Consider the following 18,037-nt stretch of genomic DNA (forward strand, 5'->3'; position numbering starts at 1 on the left):
TAGGATCTGAACGCATTAAGAGCCATTCTCTGTGTCTCACCAAGAACCACAATACAGTCAAAGGGTAGGCTAACTTATGAAGAATAGAAATACCATCCCTTGATATTATTGTGTTAACCGGTGAGGCACGGGGACATTGAAGAATATCCGGAAATGTCTTGATGGATTCATAAATCGTTCAGCTTCGTATCGATACCAAAAGTGTAGCCAAATGTGGCTTTTGTCATGGAGAAAGTTCTCAAATATAACTTCCATCAAATATGGCCCTAAATGTGACGCTATCACGTCCGAGGAATGATTATAGAAGAGGATTTTGTAATGGATTAAGTACAGTAAACAACAAAAAATTCGAATCGCAAACATCTCAAGCAAATATATAGGTATAAATCAGCACAACGAAAATCTGACCCGACAGTTTCAATTACTTTTTATTCTACCTTAAAAACAACTTTATTGTAATATCGTTGAGTAAATGATATTGACTTTTCAATTGCTAGTTTGCAAAATGCTCCTACCTCAAACTCACCGACTTTTCTTTTTAGTGTTAAAATGACCAACAACTTAACAAAATATACTCTCATTGTTATAGCTGACATAAATATGAAACTAAGACAATCTCACGTTTCTTCATCACTAACTTTTCCTTAGTCAGAATTTCTGAACAAACCATGATCCTGTAGAGGCTTTTGGTTTAACATTATTCTGGAGATCTTCACCTGTACTACCAAAAGAATCTCCAACAGAACTTAAATATAGTAACTGCGCTTCGATCTGTTACCATATCAAAATGAAATGAATGGAGTTTTACGTCCTACTTTTTTGTTTTTGCAGCATGTGGGTTAATGGAGACGGGCAACGCCATGCAATGTACAATGAGGGAAATTCGATTCCAAGGGATCTTCACGGAATCTGAACGACCCAATGTTTTTCCATATCAGCCCATGTTCCCTGCATCACTTGCACTGGAAACCGGGTCGGAAAATCCGAAGGTATCATCATGCCGGGATTGAACCCTGGACTTTCAGGTTAGCAAGCAAACGTCTAACTCGCTGAGCCATCGCGGCTCCCAGTAACCCATATCAGGAGGTCACACCCAGTAACAATCAACGTAAAAAAGTAAACTGCCCAAATGTACGTCCACCGTCGGGATTAGTCCATACGGTCCAGAAGAGTAGAACGTAAAACTCCATTTATTTCATTACGAAAAGAATCCAGGAACACCTTATACATGTAAAAGGAGCAAATTCCAGATTCTTCGAATAGAAAGAAATTCCTAAAAATATTAATTCCTTGTCTGTTTGGGGTTTTAACAAGCAAAATGGGTGTAAATTGTTTATTTCCTAACTGTGCTGTGAGGTAAACAAAGTAAGATTTTCGGATTAATATCACTTAACTCTATTCTGTTTCATTCTGTTAAATTTGAACTTATTGTAAGGTAATATTACAGGGGATCTTTATTTCATTGGTAAGATTTGTATTTTTTACGTATTACTGATTAATTAAAACTGGTGATATATTTGGTTTTAAGATTCATGATAAAATAAGGTATTTAGAAAATGGAATAACTTCTCAACGCTAATGGCACAAGAACAGTCTTGGTCGCCGACTCGACTCTTGAGTAAAATCGCTCGCAATACCGACAGGATTTATAATATCAAACCAGTTTTATATTTGTGGCGGTTTGTTTTTATCGTACCGCAATACAGAGTGTCAATATCGTCAGATTCATTCCCCTTTCAATTGCATGATCCGCACGCGATTATCGACATAATGGAAAACAGTTTCCGTAGGCGGTCGGCGAAACTCATGACAAGACTCTGACCGGCGACAAAAATCATTTGGAATAATAAAGTGTGTGAATTCTTAATAAATAGAATAGAGTATGATTTCTTTTTGGTATATAAAGAAAGGCTTATCGTTATGGAAGTTCAACCCATTACTATATAACCAGAGGACGGGATGTCTCAGTAAATTAATTTGGGTTCCGGGTCTTGATACCTTAATAGGCCAGATGGTATCAAATATACCCCGTTTCCCATGTCAGTAATGATACAACAAATTACTGCCCTGTACACGTTATTTATCCTTGGACCGATGGAAATGGAAAAAAAAGTATGCTGTCTTTGCAAAATTTGTCATTCCATATCGTATAGCATTGCCAGTATTCATTATATTAAGATATTAAGGATAAGCAGTGGCAGTGCCAGCATATTTACCATATCAATAGTCTTGACATCAGACAAATAATTTAAGCCGCCAACGTAAAAATTCAAAACTGTTTGGTTATATTAACTTAATTCGGAATTCAAAATTCTGTTACCAGCATGTGTTAGGTTGCGATAGACTACAAAATCATACAAATAGGAAAATAAATCACGTCACTTTCGGTATTGCAAAAAGTGTACAAGGGGCGGAGCTTCAGACGTGAAAAATATCAAAATGGACTAGTTGTAGCATATCTAAGCTCCACCTTCCTCATGCCATAAATACTGGCTGTCTGATTTGAAATTAAAGGGGCATTATTTTCATCATCAAAAACCTCGAAAAAAATAAAAAATATGCTATATACATTTGTGTGTCTAATTGATCAAACTGAATGAGTTTTCAAAGGGCCAATTAAAATTAATAGTTTAGTAAGCAGTTTTGGAGTTGGACCTGATAAAGACTCAATATTATTTTGTTGAAATACTTGGATTACGTAGAATACATGTACATATTTCTCGGAGTTTGACGTTTGTTTTGCTTAAATCTGGAAAGTAATTTTCAAACACCTACAAAATAGCATAACGAACTACGTAAAATTTTAGTAATCCTTTTAAATCGTTTTAGCGTTTAAAAATTTACGGCATGATTTTTCAGATTACATTTTCAGATAAACGACCTACAATAAAAACTGAGTGCTCCTTTAAAATATTGAAGCGTGAGGAGCAATGATAAGTTATATAATGAGGTTATTATTTTGTATGTTAAAGCATGCTAGATATTATAATGTTTGAAAAGTAAGTCAAATGAAAACATATATTATTTTAAACTGATTATTTATACTAAATCAACTGAGGGACAGGCGATATATTTGAACAGGTGGTATAATTCAAAAGCATTTTATGTGATTTGAATGGTAAATATTTGTATTATTTGTTTTCAACAAAGGGGGGGGACAGAACATTGCGAAATACTAAAGGTTAGAGGGGTGTATTGCAATCGATCAAAGATCTTTAGGGGAATAAAAAGAAAAAACGATTAATCTATATCAAATTATTCGTATTTTTCATGAGTAATATCGAGATTTTCTTCAGATATATAGTAATACTTGTATATAGGAAGATTAAATGAACATGAAAGTACTTGTAAATTTTAAATAATATAATATTCACTATCCGACAATACTGGACTTTTTACATATATCGTTGATTGTGGATGAAGATGTGATGAAAATTAATGCAAATTTAACATGAATCGATGTGAAATCAAAATAACCTAGTTATGAATGTATGAGACATAAACCAAGTACTAACGATTCGAACCGCAAAACGAAACCCGAAATCTAAAATAACATTTTGGCAAACCGTTGTCTTCACATTATTGATCTTATATTGTTTATTCGAGCATATTCTTCAACTGTGTTTATGTGTGAAAATATTTATATTCCAAGTGACAATTAATTCAAAAGGTTACGGCATAATATTGATAGTTTGAAAGATGAATAAGATTTCGAATATCTGGAATTTTTTGATAATATTCTGCATGTTTAATTTTCAGTCAACTATGGATGAAGACTATAAAAGTTTGATATTTTATGTCAATGGCGCCAAGGTAAGCAGGTCCACTTAAAAAAACTATGTAATAAAATCCACACAAGCAAGACAATTACGTCAGTCAAAAATCTCGTCTAAAAATGATCGTTTAGATGATTTTAGTATTCTAGTCATCTGATTGGTCGATCAACACAATCAAGGTTAAATTAAGTTTAACTACCCAATCATATTACTCTATTTCTGAAAATTAGGATTTTATATTAGTTAGGATTAGGATATTAGTTAGAATTAGGCCCCAGAATCAAGATTTGTAATGTATATTTCCAATGTTTTAATGGATTTAAATCAATTAAAACATTGGAAATATACATTACTCTCTATTTGTAGGTGGTTGATAGGAATCCAGATCCATCATGCACTTTGCTCAAATATCTTAGAAATGAATGTATCCTTTTTAAAGTCAGTGAATAACCGCGATGAGAATAAACCACCAATATTTGGTCAGGTTATTTTAATTCAGTTTGATATTTTAAACGTCGTGGGGTGTCAGGGGTGTGACCAACCGTTCTTATTACAACTACTATTATTGCTAGCGTAACTTATAATGTAGTACCAACTTGCATGTATAATGTACAATGTGTATATATACAAATCTGTATTTGTATGTGTATCCTGTTTGTATTTGTATCCGTGATCTATCTTGTACAATGAATTGCTCTTATTGGGATAATAAAAATGTATCATTATTATTTTTATGAGGCTCGCAGGCCATCCCGTTTCCATCCCCAAAGAGAGTCTTTTGAAATTGGACTCTGAACTACTCATCGAAATCCTTAACCTTTGTCCATCAGTACAACTAACAGGAACAAAGCTGGTATGTGGAGAAGGTGGTTGTGGAGCTTGTACTGTGATGATCTCAAAATATAATCCTACTGACCAGAACATACAGTATCCTTTTAAAATCTCCCACAGGTAAACAGCTTGGACTTTTTACGGCATTTATCACGAGACCGTTTTATCCAATGAAAGTTGAAATAAACTTGTTATACCATACCTAAGCACCATCTTCATTCTCTTAGGTTCTATTTGGCTTTCATGTTAAGTTATCCCGGTATGCTACAACAACAAATTGCTGATAATAGACCATTACATATCTTAAACTATTTCTTTAAAACATCAAAGCAAAATTGCAAATTATGTTACAATGATATTAAGAAACAGAAAGGTTTCCAAAGGCTAATGTATTGCTTCACCTTGCAATAACCTTTCTGAAGCAGAAAACAACTGTTACTCGTTTTCTAAAAATGTTTCTAAGTTCTGCTTGGAAAGCATGTTTGAATTATTCTCTTGTGAACGAATAATGCGTATACTCCTTGCATAACTTCTACTAGTCATTATTCTGTCAATGCTTGTTTGATGCCTGTTTGTTCAGTCCATGGATTAGCTGTTACTACTACAGAAGGTATAGGAAGTTTAAAAACAAGACTACATCCAGTTCAGGTAGGGTCTAGTATTTGTTAACGCGTATATACGTTCGGTTTAGGAGTTCAAACTTTTCCTTTTTACCGTAAAAAACACAAATTTCCACTTTTGGACTTTCGAAATGAAAATTTAATCAAAAGAATGTAAACACGCATTGTAATGTATATTATATATTCCGAATAAGCCCGCATATACTTAAAAAAAGACCTAAACCCGACACACAATTTGAGTACGTTGGACCATTCTGCATCTTTAGCCTAATGTTCAATTCAGACATGGTTTCTAAAAGCTGCGACCCAATCTTAAAGGGATTTGTGGTTCATGTAATTCCACTTAAACTAACTGTTTGTTGACATCACTAATTGTGAAGCCCTTATATGCTACAAATATATTTTGCGATCATCAAAAAAACCTCTTTGAAACCCATCTCCATTAACAAATTGGACATAATATGACTGTGAAATTAAAGTTTTCGATAAAGTCATACGAGCACTTAAACAGTGCAACGGTTGCCCATTTTAGGAACAAATAGCCAAATCTCATGGATCACAATGTGGTTTCTGTACACCGGGTATGGTGATGTCCATGTATGCTTTATTAAGAAACAACCCACAACCAACTATGAAAGAAATAGAGAAGAATCTGGAAGGTAAAGTTTACCCTGGTTATATAATACACAACTATCATTAAGAATGGCTGTGAAGAGTGGAGCGAGGTATCACATATCAATGTAGCCCTCCCTTATCTGAATGCCGACACCAGATAAATTCTCAAATATGCCGACACCAAATAAATTCTCAAATAATATAAGCGCCAACTGCAGATTGAAAACTATTGAAATTTAAACAAAATATTGTGCACCTCCCAGACGTCCATTATTCTTTTACAGTTTTATTGGAAATGGCTGATTGTGTGATATAAAAAATACATTATGTTCTTCTGTTCTAGGTAATTTATGTCGATGCACAGGATACAGACCTATATTGGATGGTTACAGGGCATTCTCTAAGGTACAATGCTTCTGACAGACTTGTTATCGAGACTTATTCTCATAAGTAACATATTTCTAAAAAACCATTGTTACATCTATATTAATTAGTGGCGTCTTGAAGGAGTTGGCCACCCACCCCCCACCTTTTCAGGTCTGCGAAAAGGTCTTATTTAAAATTAAGCCCTCTTAATGCTCAAATTTCACATCATTGCATCTGAAATCCGTTGGTTCTGAGGCCTCTCCCGCGGACATTTTGTAGAAACGCCTGATAATTATAATTAATAACCTTACAGAACGAATGTGGAATGGGAGAAAATTGTTGTAAAAATCAAAAGAAACCCACCGAAAACGGAGTGGTAAGTTGCTTAGTCCCAATATTACCAAATCAGACATCCAGTTTTACACCAGAAAGTAGCCGATTTTAACAGCATGATGCACCGATGACACTCAAATAGTTTTCAACTACATTGACACATTTTGTGTGAGTTTGGATGGTAATTAAGGAAGACACAATTATTCTCAAAATGAACCTCTATAATACTACCATGTATAATTGATACTTCGATTCCCCGGATCAGTGTGGTTTACAGCATTCGGCCTGGTTGAATAGTATCTCAAACTGACTCTCTAATACATCTTGACAAGAGTGTCCTACTACCTACTGATTGACATAATGTATCCGATCCAATGTTTGTAAATTGTATTCCAGGCAGAGGGTAGTTATACACCAATATATGATCCAAGTCAGGAACCCATTTTCCCTCCAGATCTCAAGGTAATCATCTATTGGCATTAGCATCTTAATGCACAAAGCAACCAAGTTTCAATCAAAGGTTCCCTCCTTGACAAAATTGTTCATAAACTGTCATGTTATAGAAGAAATACGCAGCTGAGAAACTGATTTTAGACACTCGGTATACCACACCATACTATGTATTTAGGAAATGATATGTTTCATAGTGGTATATGTTCCATCTCGCATTGATTGGGTACACAATCGGATACAGTTCTGAATCTTATAATTTGCGACGTATCGACGATAGTTCTATCGTGTGTTTAAGCAACACATTTTTTAATAGTTTTAATAATTGATCAATAACGCGTTTCGTTAAATAAAGTTTAACGCCTAAAACACATTGATCCTAAGCATTCATATTTGAATGCATTCATGTTCCTAGGTAAATCACAAGAAATACCACGAAGAATATTTGGTGTATGAAAAAGATGGTATAAAATGGTACAGACCAGTCACTTTATCCCAAATTTTAGATCTGAAATATCAGTTTCCACAAGCTAAAATAATAGTTGGAAATACTGAAGTTGGTAAGATTTTTATAGATATTTAATATAAATTTCCACAAGCTGAAATGATAGTTGGAAATACTTGAGTGGGTAAGATTTTTATCGATATTTAATATAAATTTCCAAAAGCTAAAATAATAGTTGGATATACTGAAGTCGGTAAGATATTTTATAGATATTTAACATCAATATCCACAAGCTAAAATAAAAGTTGGAAATACTGAAGTCGGTAAGATATTTATAGCTATTTAACATCAATATCCACAAGCTAAAATAATAGTTGGAAATACTGAAGTCGATAAGATATTTATAGCTATTTAACATCAATTTTCACAAGCTAAAATAACAGTTGGAAATACTGAAGTCGGTAAGATATTTATAGATATTTAACATCAATATCCACAAGCTAAAATAATAGTTGGAAATACTGAAGTCGATAAGATATTTATAGCTATTTAACATCAATTTTCACAAGCTAAAATAATAGTTGGAAATATTGAAGTCAGTAAGATATTTATAGATATTTAACATCAATATCCACAAGCTAAAATAATAGTTGGAAATACTGAAGTCGATAAGATATTTATAGCTATTTAACATCAATTTTCACAAGCTAAAATAATAGTTGGAAATACTGAAGTCAGTAAGATATTTATAGATATTTAACATCAATATCCACAAGCTAAAATAATAGTTGGAAATACTGAAGTTGGTAAGATATTTATAGCTATTTAACATCAATTTTCACAAGCTAAAATAATAGTTGGAAATACTGAAGTCGATAAGATATTTATAGCTATGTAACATCAATTTTCACAAGCTAAAATAATAGTTGGAAATACTGAAGTCGGTAAGATATTTATAGATATTTAACATCAATTTCCACAAGCTAAAATAATAGTTGGAAATACTGAAGTTGGTAAGATATTTATAGCTATTTAACATCAATTTTCACAAGCTAAAATAATAGTTGGAAATACTGAAGTTGGTAAGATATTTATAGATATTTAACATCAATTTCCACAAGCTGAATTAATAGTTGGAAATACTTGAGTGGGTAAGATTTTTATAGATATTTAATATAAATTTCCAAAAGCTAAAATAATAGTTGGATATACTGAAGTCGGTAAGATATTTTATAGATATTTAACATCAATATCCACAAGCTAAAATAATAGTTGGAAATACTGAAGTCGGTAAGATATTTATAGCTATTTAACATCAATTTTCACAAGCTAAAATAATAGTTGGAAATACTGAAGTCGGTAAGATATTTATAGCTATTTAACATCAATTTTCACAAGCTAAAATAATAGTTGGAAATACTGAAGTCGATAAGATATTTATAGCTATTTAACATCAATTTTCACAAGCTAAAATAATAGTTGGAAATACTGAAGTCGGTAAGATATTTATAGCTATTTAACATCAATTTTCACAAGCTAAAATAATAGTTGGAAATACTGAAGTCGGTAAGATATTTATAGATATTTAACATCAATTTCCACAAGCTAAAATAATAGTTGAAAATACTGAAGTCGGTAAGTTATTTATAGATATTTAACATCAATTTCTACAAGCTAAAATAATAGTTGGAAATACTGAAGTGGGTAAGATATTTATAGATATTTAACATCAATTTCCAAAATCGTTTCAAGGAGTCAAATTCAACGGTATTTGTGGATGAAAATATTTAATCATTTTGATATTATAGGCATTGAAACAACATTTAAGAATATGAAATATCCAGTCTTGATCAACGCAGCCGATATTCCCAAATTAACAGAGATACAAATTACAGAGACTGGTATCAAATTTGGTGCCTCCGTAACTCTGTCCAAGATAGAGGAAGTACTCCAGGCTGCAGTTGACAATAAAAAAGGTGAGAACTACAGACAAAATTTGTGAATCCATATGTGAAGTAAATTACAATTTCCTTAAAAATACAATGCAATGGTGCACATTTGCAAACACCTTTTTGTGAATTCACAGTGCAAATAATGCATTTGTGATAATAATACATTGATTTTAACCGTAGATGCAGGATGCTAACATCTTAAACTCCCCGTTCTATATTTACGCTCAAATTTGGCGAGTCATACCATTCGTAACCTACGATTTTTTTGTGTGAAATGGGGACCATCCCTTTCGATCGTCAAATGAAAAATGAAAATTAAAGAAAACATTCATGTACATCGATGCAAAGTCACGCATCAAGGATATTTTATATATGCCATGTCTCATTCATATAAAAGGGGTCAAGTTCTATTCAAAACCCTATTAAAAAAACATGTGGAACACCCACTGATTGTTATCCAAATTTATAATTGTCGATTAAAGTACCTTATGTTTCTTACTAATACGTAGGGCCTATTGGGGATCTATAAATCCACGGTTCTCAATTCGGTTAAATTCAAATCGACGACTATCAGCATAGATTTGATTTCATCATAGATAGATGAGGATGCATTTCATCATTTGAAAATACATACTCCTACAGAATATTGTTCACCCCTCGGACCAGTCTTTGTCCGCCATGGGGTGGTGCACAGCCTTTGCTTCAGGTTTCTTTCAAGTATTGCCACTTCCCTTCTTTAAAATGCAAATTTTATAATTGGACATTCCAGAGGAGAAAATAAGAGGATTTGTAGCCATCATAGATATTTTGAAATGGTTTGCTGGAAAACAGATCAGGAATGCTGCGGTATGTTACAAATTTCGTTTTCCTCGGAAAACAATGCCCTTTGCCACAACATGGTTGGGACTGAGAGAAAATGAAATGCATTGAGGAGATTCAGCACAAAAACGGAATGTATAGCACCTTAAAAAAATCATATACAATCTAAACTGCAAAGTAGTGGTAATAAACAATGATAAAAAACTCAACTACAAGGTCAACCTTCTACAACAAAACAATTGCTAAAAGTTAACACAAAAAATGACTAAGAGTATCTAGAATGGCTTGTTTTTTGATAAAAAAAAGGTCAAAAAAACAACAACCTTCTTATAGTAGTTGTAGCAAACATCTGATGCAAAGATCCAGCACGGTACTGCTTGAGGCTTGAAATGCTTGCACTCTATCAGTGCATCTGTTTTAATGTCAGGCACATCTGGCAGTTGCACCATAATGAGATTGAGCGAAAGGAATACTTGCATGACCATGATTTTAAACATCTATCATAACTGTCTTGTAAACTGCATGTGTTTTAATGTCAGGCCGTTCACTAGGTACTAAAGAGTATAGTTCCGTTTCATTTCACCGAGCAGTTATTATCAGGTGTTTTTCATAAATACTGGACACCGCGTAGTAAATCAAAACAAGTAACTAGGTATGCTTATACTGATACAGGTTGATCTTTTACATCAGTTGTAAATTGAGCTTTACCGACCAAGCAGGTTAATGTTCAAAATCTAGGGTTTATTTTAGTACAAATTGTGTGACATTTTCTCATTGGTCTATAGCAACCTATTGCCAAGGAAGTGTATAAACAATAACATGTCATATGTATTTACATAAACAACATAATATGTTTATTTTTCCAGGCTATCGGTGGTAACATAATGACAGCCAGTCCAATATCAGATCTTAATCCTATATTTCAAGCTTGTGGTGTTGTATTACATGTTCAATGTAAAGGTAAACAAGCAAAGAATATTTCGTCCCCTGGGTTATAGTCTACTAAATGCAATCGAACTGCTTTTGTACTCAAAACAAATTGTTGGTGTTACGTCTTTCATCTGAACGCTATTGGTAGACTTCAAACGATAGACACCTTTACAGTAGACATAACGCATATCATATGTATGTAATTAGTCATTTTCACTTATTCGGCATTTGTCTCATTTGCCTGGATGTAGTTACATGGGCTACTTTATTTTAGGAGGCAAACAACGAAATGTTCCAATGGATGAAAATTTCTTTACCGGCTACAGGAAAACGCAGGTTCAAACAAGTGAACTATTACTTGCTTTAACAATTCCTTTCTCCACGAAGGTAATTATTAAATCGTCATTGATTCACGAATATATCATTATGGATTCAGTGTCACAAGTCATCATGGATTCATCATCAATCAATTGTTATGGATTAAGCATCAATCATTCACCATGAATTCAGCATGATCAATAAATCATCATGGATTCAGCATCAATAAATCATCATGTATTCATCAATAAATAATCAACGTCGTCGGTTTAGTTGCCCTGCTTCTCTCCATCTTGATCGGCAGCATCCTCGGAATTCATCAAAGTCATACAATCACCATCATAGGAATCCATCAACCACTATCACCTCGACATTGATTGTCTTATTTTTAATGTCTAGAATGAGTATATCCAGAGTTATAAACAATCCATTAGAAAAGATGATGATATAGCTATAGTTAATTCTGGCATGAGAGTTGTATTTAAAGATCAAAGTGATATTATAGAAGATCTATATTTATCATACGGTGGTATGGCACCTACTACTGTCATGGCTAAACAGACAATGATGCAGCTGAAAGGAAGGTGGGTAGATCGTTATTTTTCATCGAATTATATTTTCATTATTAATACACTTCAAAGGAGATGGAATGGAAATTTACTTTAGTACGAAATGTAATGAAGATTTACCACGGTCTATTCTTTTTAATACGAAATGTTATGAAGATTCGCCGCTTTCTATTCGATTTAATAAAAAAAAAATGAGTGAAGAGTTACCATTGTCTATTCTATTTGATACCAAATGGAATGAAGATTTTCTATTCTTATTAATATGAAATTGAGTGAAGATTTGCCACTGTCTATTCTATTAAATAGAAAATGGAATGAAGAAGTTGTAAAAATAGCCTGTGAATATTTAGAGAAAGATTTACCATTGTCTCATGATGCACCTGGTGGTACAGTGGAATTTAGACGAACTCTTACTACAAGTTTCTTCTTTAAATTCTATCTAAGTGTAGCACAGCAGTTAGCTGTAAAGGTGAGCATCTGCTTGTAGTCTAGATGTCATTTTTATCCAGCGACGCCTAAAATACACTGCTGTGAACTGTTGAACAAACCGTAACACGTCAAGGAGATATGACAAAATAAGCACATTTGCTTAATATGCTTATCCAGTCGCAGTCTCATTGGATTAAAATAAGATTACCTCCTCGAAGGAAATATAACACTTCGACCAAAAGCACGACCATGTGCACCCAAGTTCAGCAAGACGTTGATATCGTCATCTTAGCAGGTCCCCAAATGTAAGAATACATCGTATTTTCAGGGCATCATAAGAAATGGCGTATCAAAGGCAGACATAAGTGCTACAGTTAATCCTGAACACGAAGTGAGTCGTGGAACTCAAATCTACGATTTGATTGATCCAGAGAACAAATCAGAACATGGTTTGTGGAAGCCACTGGTTCATTCCACAGCTTACCAACAAGCAACCGGAGAAGCGGTTTACATGGATGATATGCGAACTCTTAAAGGTACATCTATAATGAATGTTTAATATTGCATTTTAAGTCCTTGATTTGTCTAAATAAAGTTATCTCTTCAGTAATTCGGACTTTCGGACGTCATTTTCGCCAAATTGTCATAGGAACAAGAGAAGCCTGGAGCCGGACATTGTAACTCGCTAAATAATAAATTTAGGGGTGTGGACAAGAGGAAAGAGTCGTCAAGTTGGTAAGAGTTGGTAATGTCCTGCCTCGCTAACATTCATGGTCTACCCTTTTACAACTCTATTCAAACCCAATCTGCTTGACACCTCAGTCATACTTTGGGTGAATTACCGTTACAGGAGAATTATCAATAGTACCAATCTACAGTGCAAAAGCACATGCTAATATTACCAAGATGCATGTGGAGGACGCTTTAGCTGTCCCTGGTGTTAAAGGGTACATTGATTATACAGACGTTAAAGGGTCCAACCATTTATGGTTATCAGATGAGAAGCTCTTTGCCGAGAAAAAGGTAAGAGAATTTGTTATACCGATTAACATCCTGAAAGCTTTATCAATTACTGTTTTTAAGCGGAAGATTGTGATTAAACAGATTCAAAGTATTATGTGTACAAGAATCTTAAAAGCTATCTCAAATTGGATACTTCTTATTTGAATTCATACGAAATTAAGTTTTGATGATTTTGATTTTACTGGCTCTGTATATTGAAGGTCGAGACAGAAGGAGCTGTAATAGGATGTATAGTTGCAGATTCTCACGAAATTGCTATAAAAGCCAGGAGACTGGTAAAGATAGAATATGAGGAACATCCAGCTATTATTTCTATTCAGGTAAGACCCCGACGCTAGTTAAAAGATTAACTCCCATTCTTCATCATTAATGATGTTTGCAGCTTTAAAGGTTGTTCTAAAGAGTCCGAAACCTTTACATTCAATTTGATTTGCGTAAACAGTTCCGCTATCGCCAACATCAATCTCACTATTGAAATATAGTTAAATCAAATTATGTCGTCATTCGCATCATCATCATCATGTCCCTTTCAAATCAAGGTACAGTCAAATCAAGATGAGTTATATGAAATCAAGTAATATTATTATCATCACAATCAATATCAGTAGCAACGTAGCACCATTATTTTATTCCTGAAACCTGTTAACCTGAATGAGATTGTTCATTACAGGATGCTATTGATAATAATTCATTTTTGAGGAAACCCACAACTGTCCAATGTGGTGATATCGAGAACGAATTCAAAAACTGCAAAAACATCCTGGAAGGTGAAGTATATATGGGTGCACAGGAACAGTTTTATTTTGAAACGCAGTCTGCTATAGCCATACCGAAAGAAAATGATGAAATGGATGTGTATTCCTCCACACAATGTCCTACCGCTATACAGGTATTTAATCTTATTCCAGTTGAATAGAGCCTTATGTTACCGGGTTCGGATAGGACTAAAAACTAATTTGAGCGGACAATTTCACTGTCAATTGTATTTTTTGTTCGCAACAAAATACATAACAGCTGTGTACCAAGACATCTGTGTGTTTCCTTATCCTATTAAAACCACGCTTCTGAAGATCTGACATCTGACAAATTTGTTGACTATGATGTTTCGTTCTTTTCCAGGCGTCGATTGCCGATATTATTGGTGTTCCTTCCCACAAAGTGAGATGCCTGCTCAAAAGAATAGGTAAACAGTCATTATTCTGCGAACCATGCATAATGATGTACAATGTATTTGTGATCATCAAATTCATTTATGGACACTAGTTAAGCACTACTGATTATCAATGGAGTACAAAACCTAACATCTGATCCTGTCTCAAACATTCAAAAGTTGTATTAAGAAATTTAGAACTTTTTACATGTTTCTTGTTATACTGACCATGAATTGTGAAACAGACAGAGTTGTGGTGTTAGTCACTAGTCCTTAACACAGTCAAATTTCGTTCAAATTGGGTATAACAAAGTTCGTTGTCGAATTCTAGGCGGTGGCTTTGGTGGAAAAGAGACGCAATGCGTAAATGCTGTTGGAATGGCTGCTACAGCTGGTATTAAGTATGTAATACTTTTCTCAATATAGGTTTTTTTAAATTTTCATTCCATTCTGTCTATTCTTCTGCTATTTGATCCATTCAAAATATTTTTTTTTTTGCAGCCAAAATTGTCCACAATCTGGCCTACTAATGAGGAGACTGAATTACATCTTCGGTTCAAGATACACGTTTGGAAGCTTCTGCTAGTATATGGTTATGTGGGGGCTAATAGCTGTGTGGTATCTGAGGGTACTTGAGCGTAATTCTGCCTCGGAAACATGTCGATCGCTCAAGGAATTTCCGTGATTCGTCCAAAACCCAATTTGCCATAATCCCACGAAAAATGTCAGAGCTTTCCTCTCAGCTGAAAACCTTTTACTGGATGCATGTTTTTTTTTGTGATACCAGGTTCAATTGTCCAGTGCGTTGTGTATTAGATAGAGAAGATGATATGGTCACAACTGGAACCAGACATCCTATTTTGGCTAAATATAAGGTATGAAAATACTGCGCAATAATAATGATGCATTTAAAAAATGATGATGCTGTTGTTAATTTTGATGGTGATGATACAGTGTTGAAATAATTCGTATTCTCTTTCATTATTATAATGACAGCATCTAGATATTTTTACTAGAAAACTGTAGATTACAACAGGACATTTCCATACTTTTTTATATATATATTTCAGGTCGGATTTTCAGAAGATGGCAGACTACATTGCTTGGATATCAACACATATTTCAATTGTGGTGATTCTCTAGATCTTTCGGAACACGTGAGTTTAGCTGTGCAAGCTACTTTTATATAGGATTTATTGAATTGGCACTCCACAAGAATACATACTGCTGCAAGTGGACATTGTCATCCAAGAAAATATGTAATTTTTACGTAGTAAACTTATCAACAATTTGACTATACCTATTCTAAAGACCTAACATGGGAACAAATTTATAATGTCGGATTATCTTGTAAGTTTCTTCTATACAGGTGATGATGGTTGTACTAAACAAGGGCAATAACTGTTACAATATTCCAAACTTCCGAACAACTGGTCATCTATGTAAAACAAATATCAGATCTAACACAGCTTTCAGAGGGTTTGGTCTTCCACAAGGAGTATTTACCACTGAAACAGTGATGCAACATATAGTTGAATCCCAGGATTGGGATCCATTAAAGGTAAGAATAAAATATAAGAGCAGGAGTTGTCCTCAAATCTTGTTCATAAAAAAAGGAAAAATCGATGGTACAACATACAGACAAATTTGAAAAATTAACCTAGTCTATCGAAGATCAATATTTTTTTAAAATTTAAATCTACATCATTAACAATCTGGATAGATGCGGTGCACAGTGCATTTATATTTCCCATTTTTGTAGATTCGACAACTAAATTTCTTTAAAGAAGGGGATAGAGCACATATTAATCAAATTATCAAGGGTTGTCATGTTCAAGATTGTTGGGATGACTGTTTGAAACAGAGTAACTACAAAGAAAGAGAACAAGAAGTCAAAAGATTTAATAGGTAATGGTGAATAAAATAGCCGATATTTGGTCCTGGATCAATCCTACATCAGTTTTTTCTTGTTCATTTTTCGGTGGTCCTGGACCAGTACCTGCATGGTTTTTCTCCCTTGTTCATTTTGTGGTGGTCCTGGACCAGTCGAGCATCAGTTTATTTTTTTTTCATTTTGAGGTTGTCCTGGGTCAGTCCTGCATCAGTTTATTTTTATTCATTTTGTGGTGGTCCTGGACAAGTCCAGCAGCAGTTTATTTTAATTCATTTGTGGTGATTATGGATCAGTCCAGTTTTTCTCTGTTCATTTGTTAATTTAATCTTGTAACAATTTTTTGTGTATGTATTCTTAACGTTAATTTTGGGAATTTTCAGAGAAAATCGTTGGCGGAAGAGGGGTATATTTATAATGCCAATGCAATTTGGAATTGGTTTCGGGAGAATGAGCATGAACCAGGTTAGTTTCTAAGTATGATTGCATCTTGAAATGTAAGAGGACGTAACATTAATGCAAATAGAAAATAAATATATACGAACGTAAATTCAAACGAATTTCCCATAGTTTTCATCAACAAAGAATCTTTCGAGTTTTTACTTTGGATGAAAGCATGACTTCACAGTATAAGTGTACATTTTGTCTTTAATGGTAAAAGTATTTTCGGGACGTCTTTGTTAATTATTTTCAAACTGGATTATCTTTATGTGAATTTCTAGGGTGGGGCATTCGTCAGTATATATACTGATGGTTCAGTCTTGCTGGCTCACGGTGGAGTTGAAATGGGACAAGGTATCAACGTGAAAATGATTCAGGTAAATTTAGAATTAACTTAAAACTAATGCTTAGGCCACAATTAACACCAGCCAGTGCAGCATAAACCAGGTCGCTTAAATCATACCATAAATAAACCAAATACTAAGGATACGAAACCCGAAATCCAAACAACAGCTGTGTAACATACACAGTCAAATAGTGTCTTGACTGATGAATAGTTCAAGGGAAGCAACTGATATATTATAAGAAATAATGTTGCCCATAGTTCTGGGACAATGCGACAATTGAACGCTATTACAGGTTAACAAATTTTATAAATTTAATGACCAAAACTGCAAATATCTATCACCAACAATCCTCATCAAAGATAAGTTAGTATTGTGTCTGAGAGCTTGCAGTGCGTTTACTGAATCAGGTACATGGTCGACTGTAACCAGCTTTTAATTGAAGTCTTTTTTTTATTGTTATTTTTAGTTCTAAAGATGATACATTTTATTTCAGGTAGCAAGTGGTACACTTGGAATACCAACTAACAAGATCCATATTATAGAAACAGGAACGAACACAGTCCCGAATACTAGTGCCACAGCAGCTAGTACCGGTACAGATCTGAATGGAATGGCAGTTAAGGTGAGATACGAAATATCCTGGACCCCATTGAAAATCAGAAAAGTTATTGACCTTGTTCTTGAAAACGAGTTCAATTTTCAGCTTGTAAACACCTTAAAAGACACAATTCT

General features: G+C 33.9%; 1 protein-coding gene across 1 annotated transcript; it reads left to right on the plus strand.

Annotated features, from left to right (window-relative positions):
* Window positions 1-4,509: 4,509 nt before the first annotated feature.
* LOTGIDRAFT_226623 (hypothetical protein) lies at window positions 4,510-17,924 on the plus strand (the record flags this gene model as incomplete). The annotated part of the gene is made up of 26 exons (XM_009052590.1): window positions 4,510-4,703; window positions 5,147-5,255; window positions 5,760-5,886; window positions 6,186-6,247; window positions 6,732-6,775; window positions 6,949-7,003; window positions 7,407-7,551; window positions 9,245-9,412; window positions 10,158-10,234; window positions 11,074-11,167; window positions 11,412-11,524; window positions 11,855-12,039; window positions 12,331-12,493; window positions 12,764-12,989; window positions 13,304-13,476; window positions 13,677-13,796; window positions 14,147-14,365; window positions 14,596-14,659; window positions 14,958-15,027; window positions 15,414-15,501; window positions 15,697-15,783; window positions 15,996-16,187; window positions 16,389-16,534; window positions 16,901-16,982; window positions 17,240-17,335; window positions 17,799-17,924. Coding segments are annotated over 26 exons (3,225 nt in total), but the record flags the coding sequence as incomplete, so codon positions are not given.
* Window positions 17,925-18,037: the final 113 nt, after the last annotated feature.

Source organism: Lottia gigantea (assembly GCF_000327385.1).
Source record: "Lottia gigantea unplaced genomic scaffold LOTGIsca_188, whole genome shotgun sequence".
In the NCBI taxonomy this organism is placed as follows: domain Eukaryota; kingdom Metazoa; phylum Mollusca; class Gastropoda; family Lottiidae; genus Lottia; species Lottia gigantea.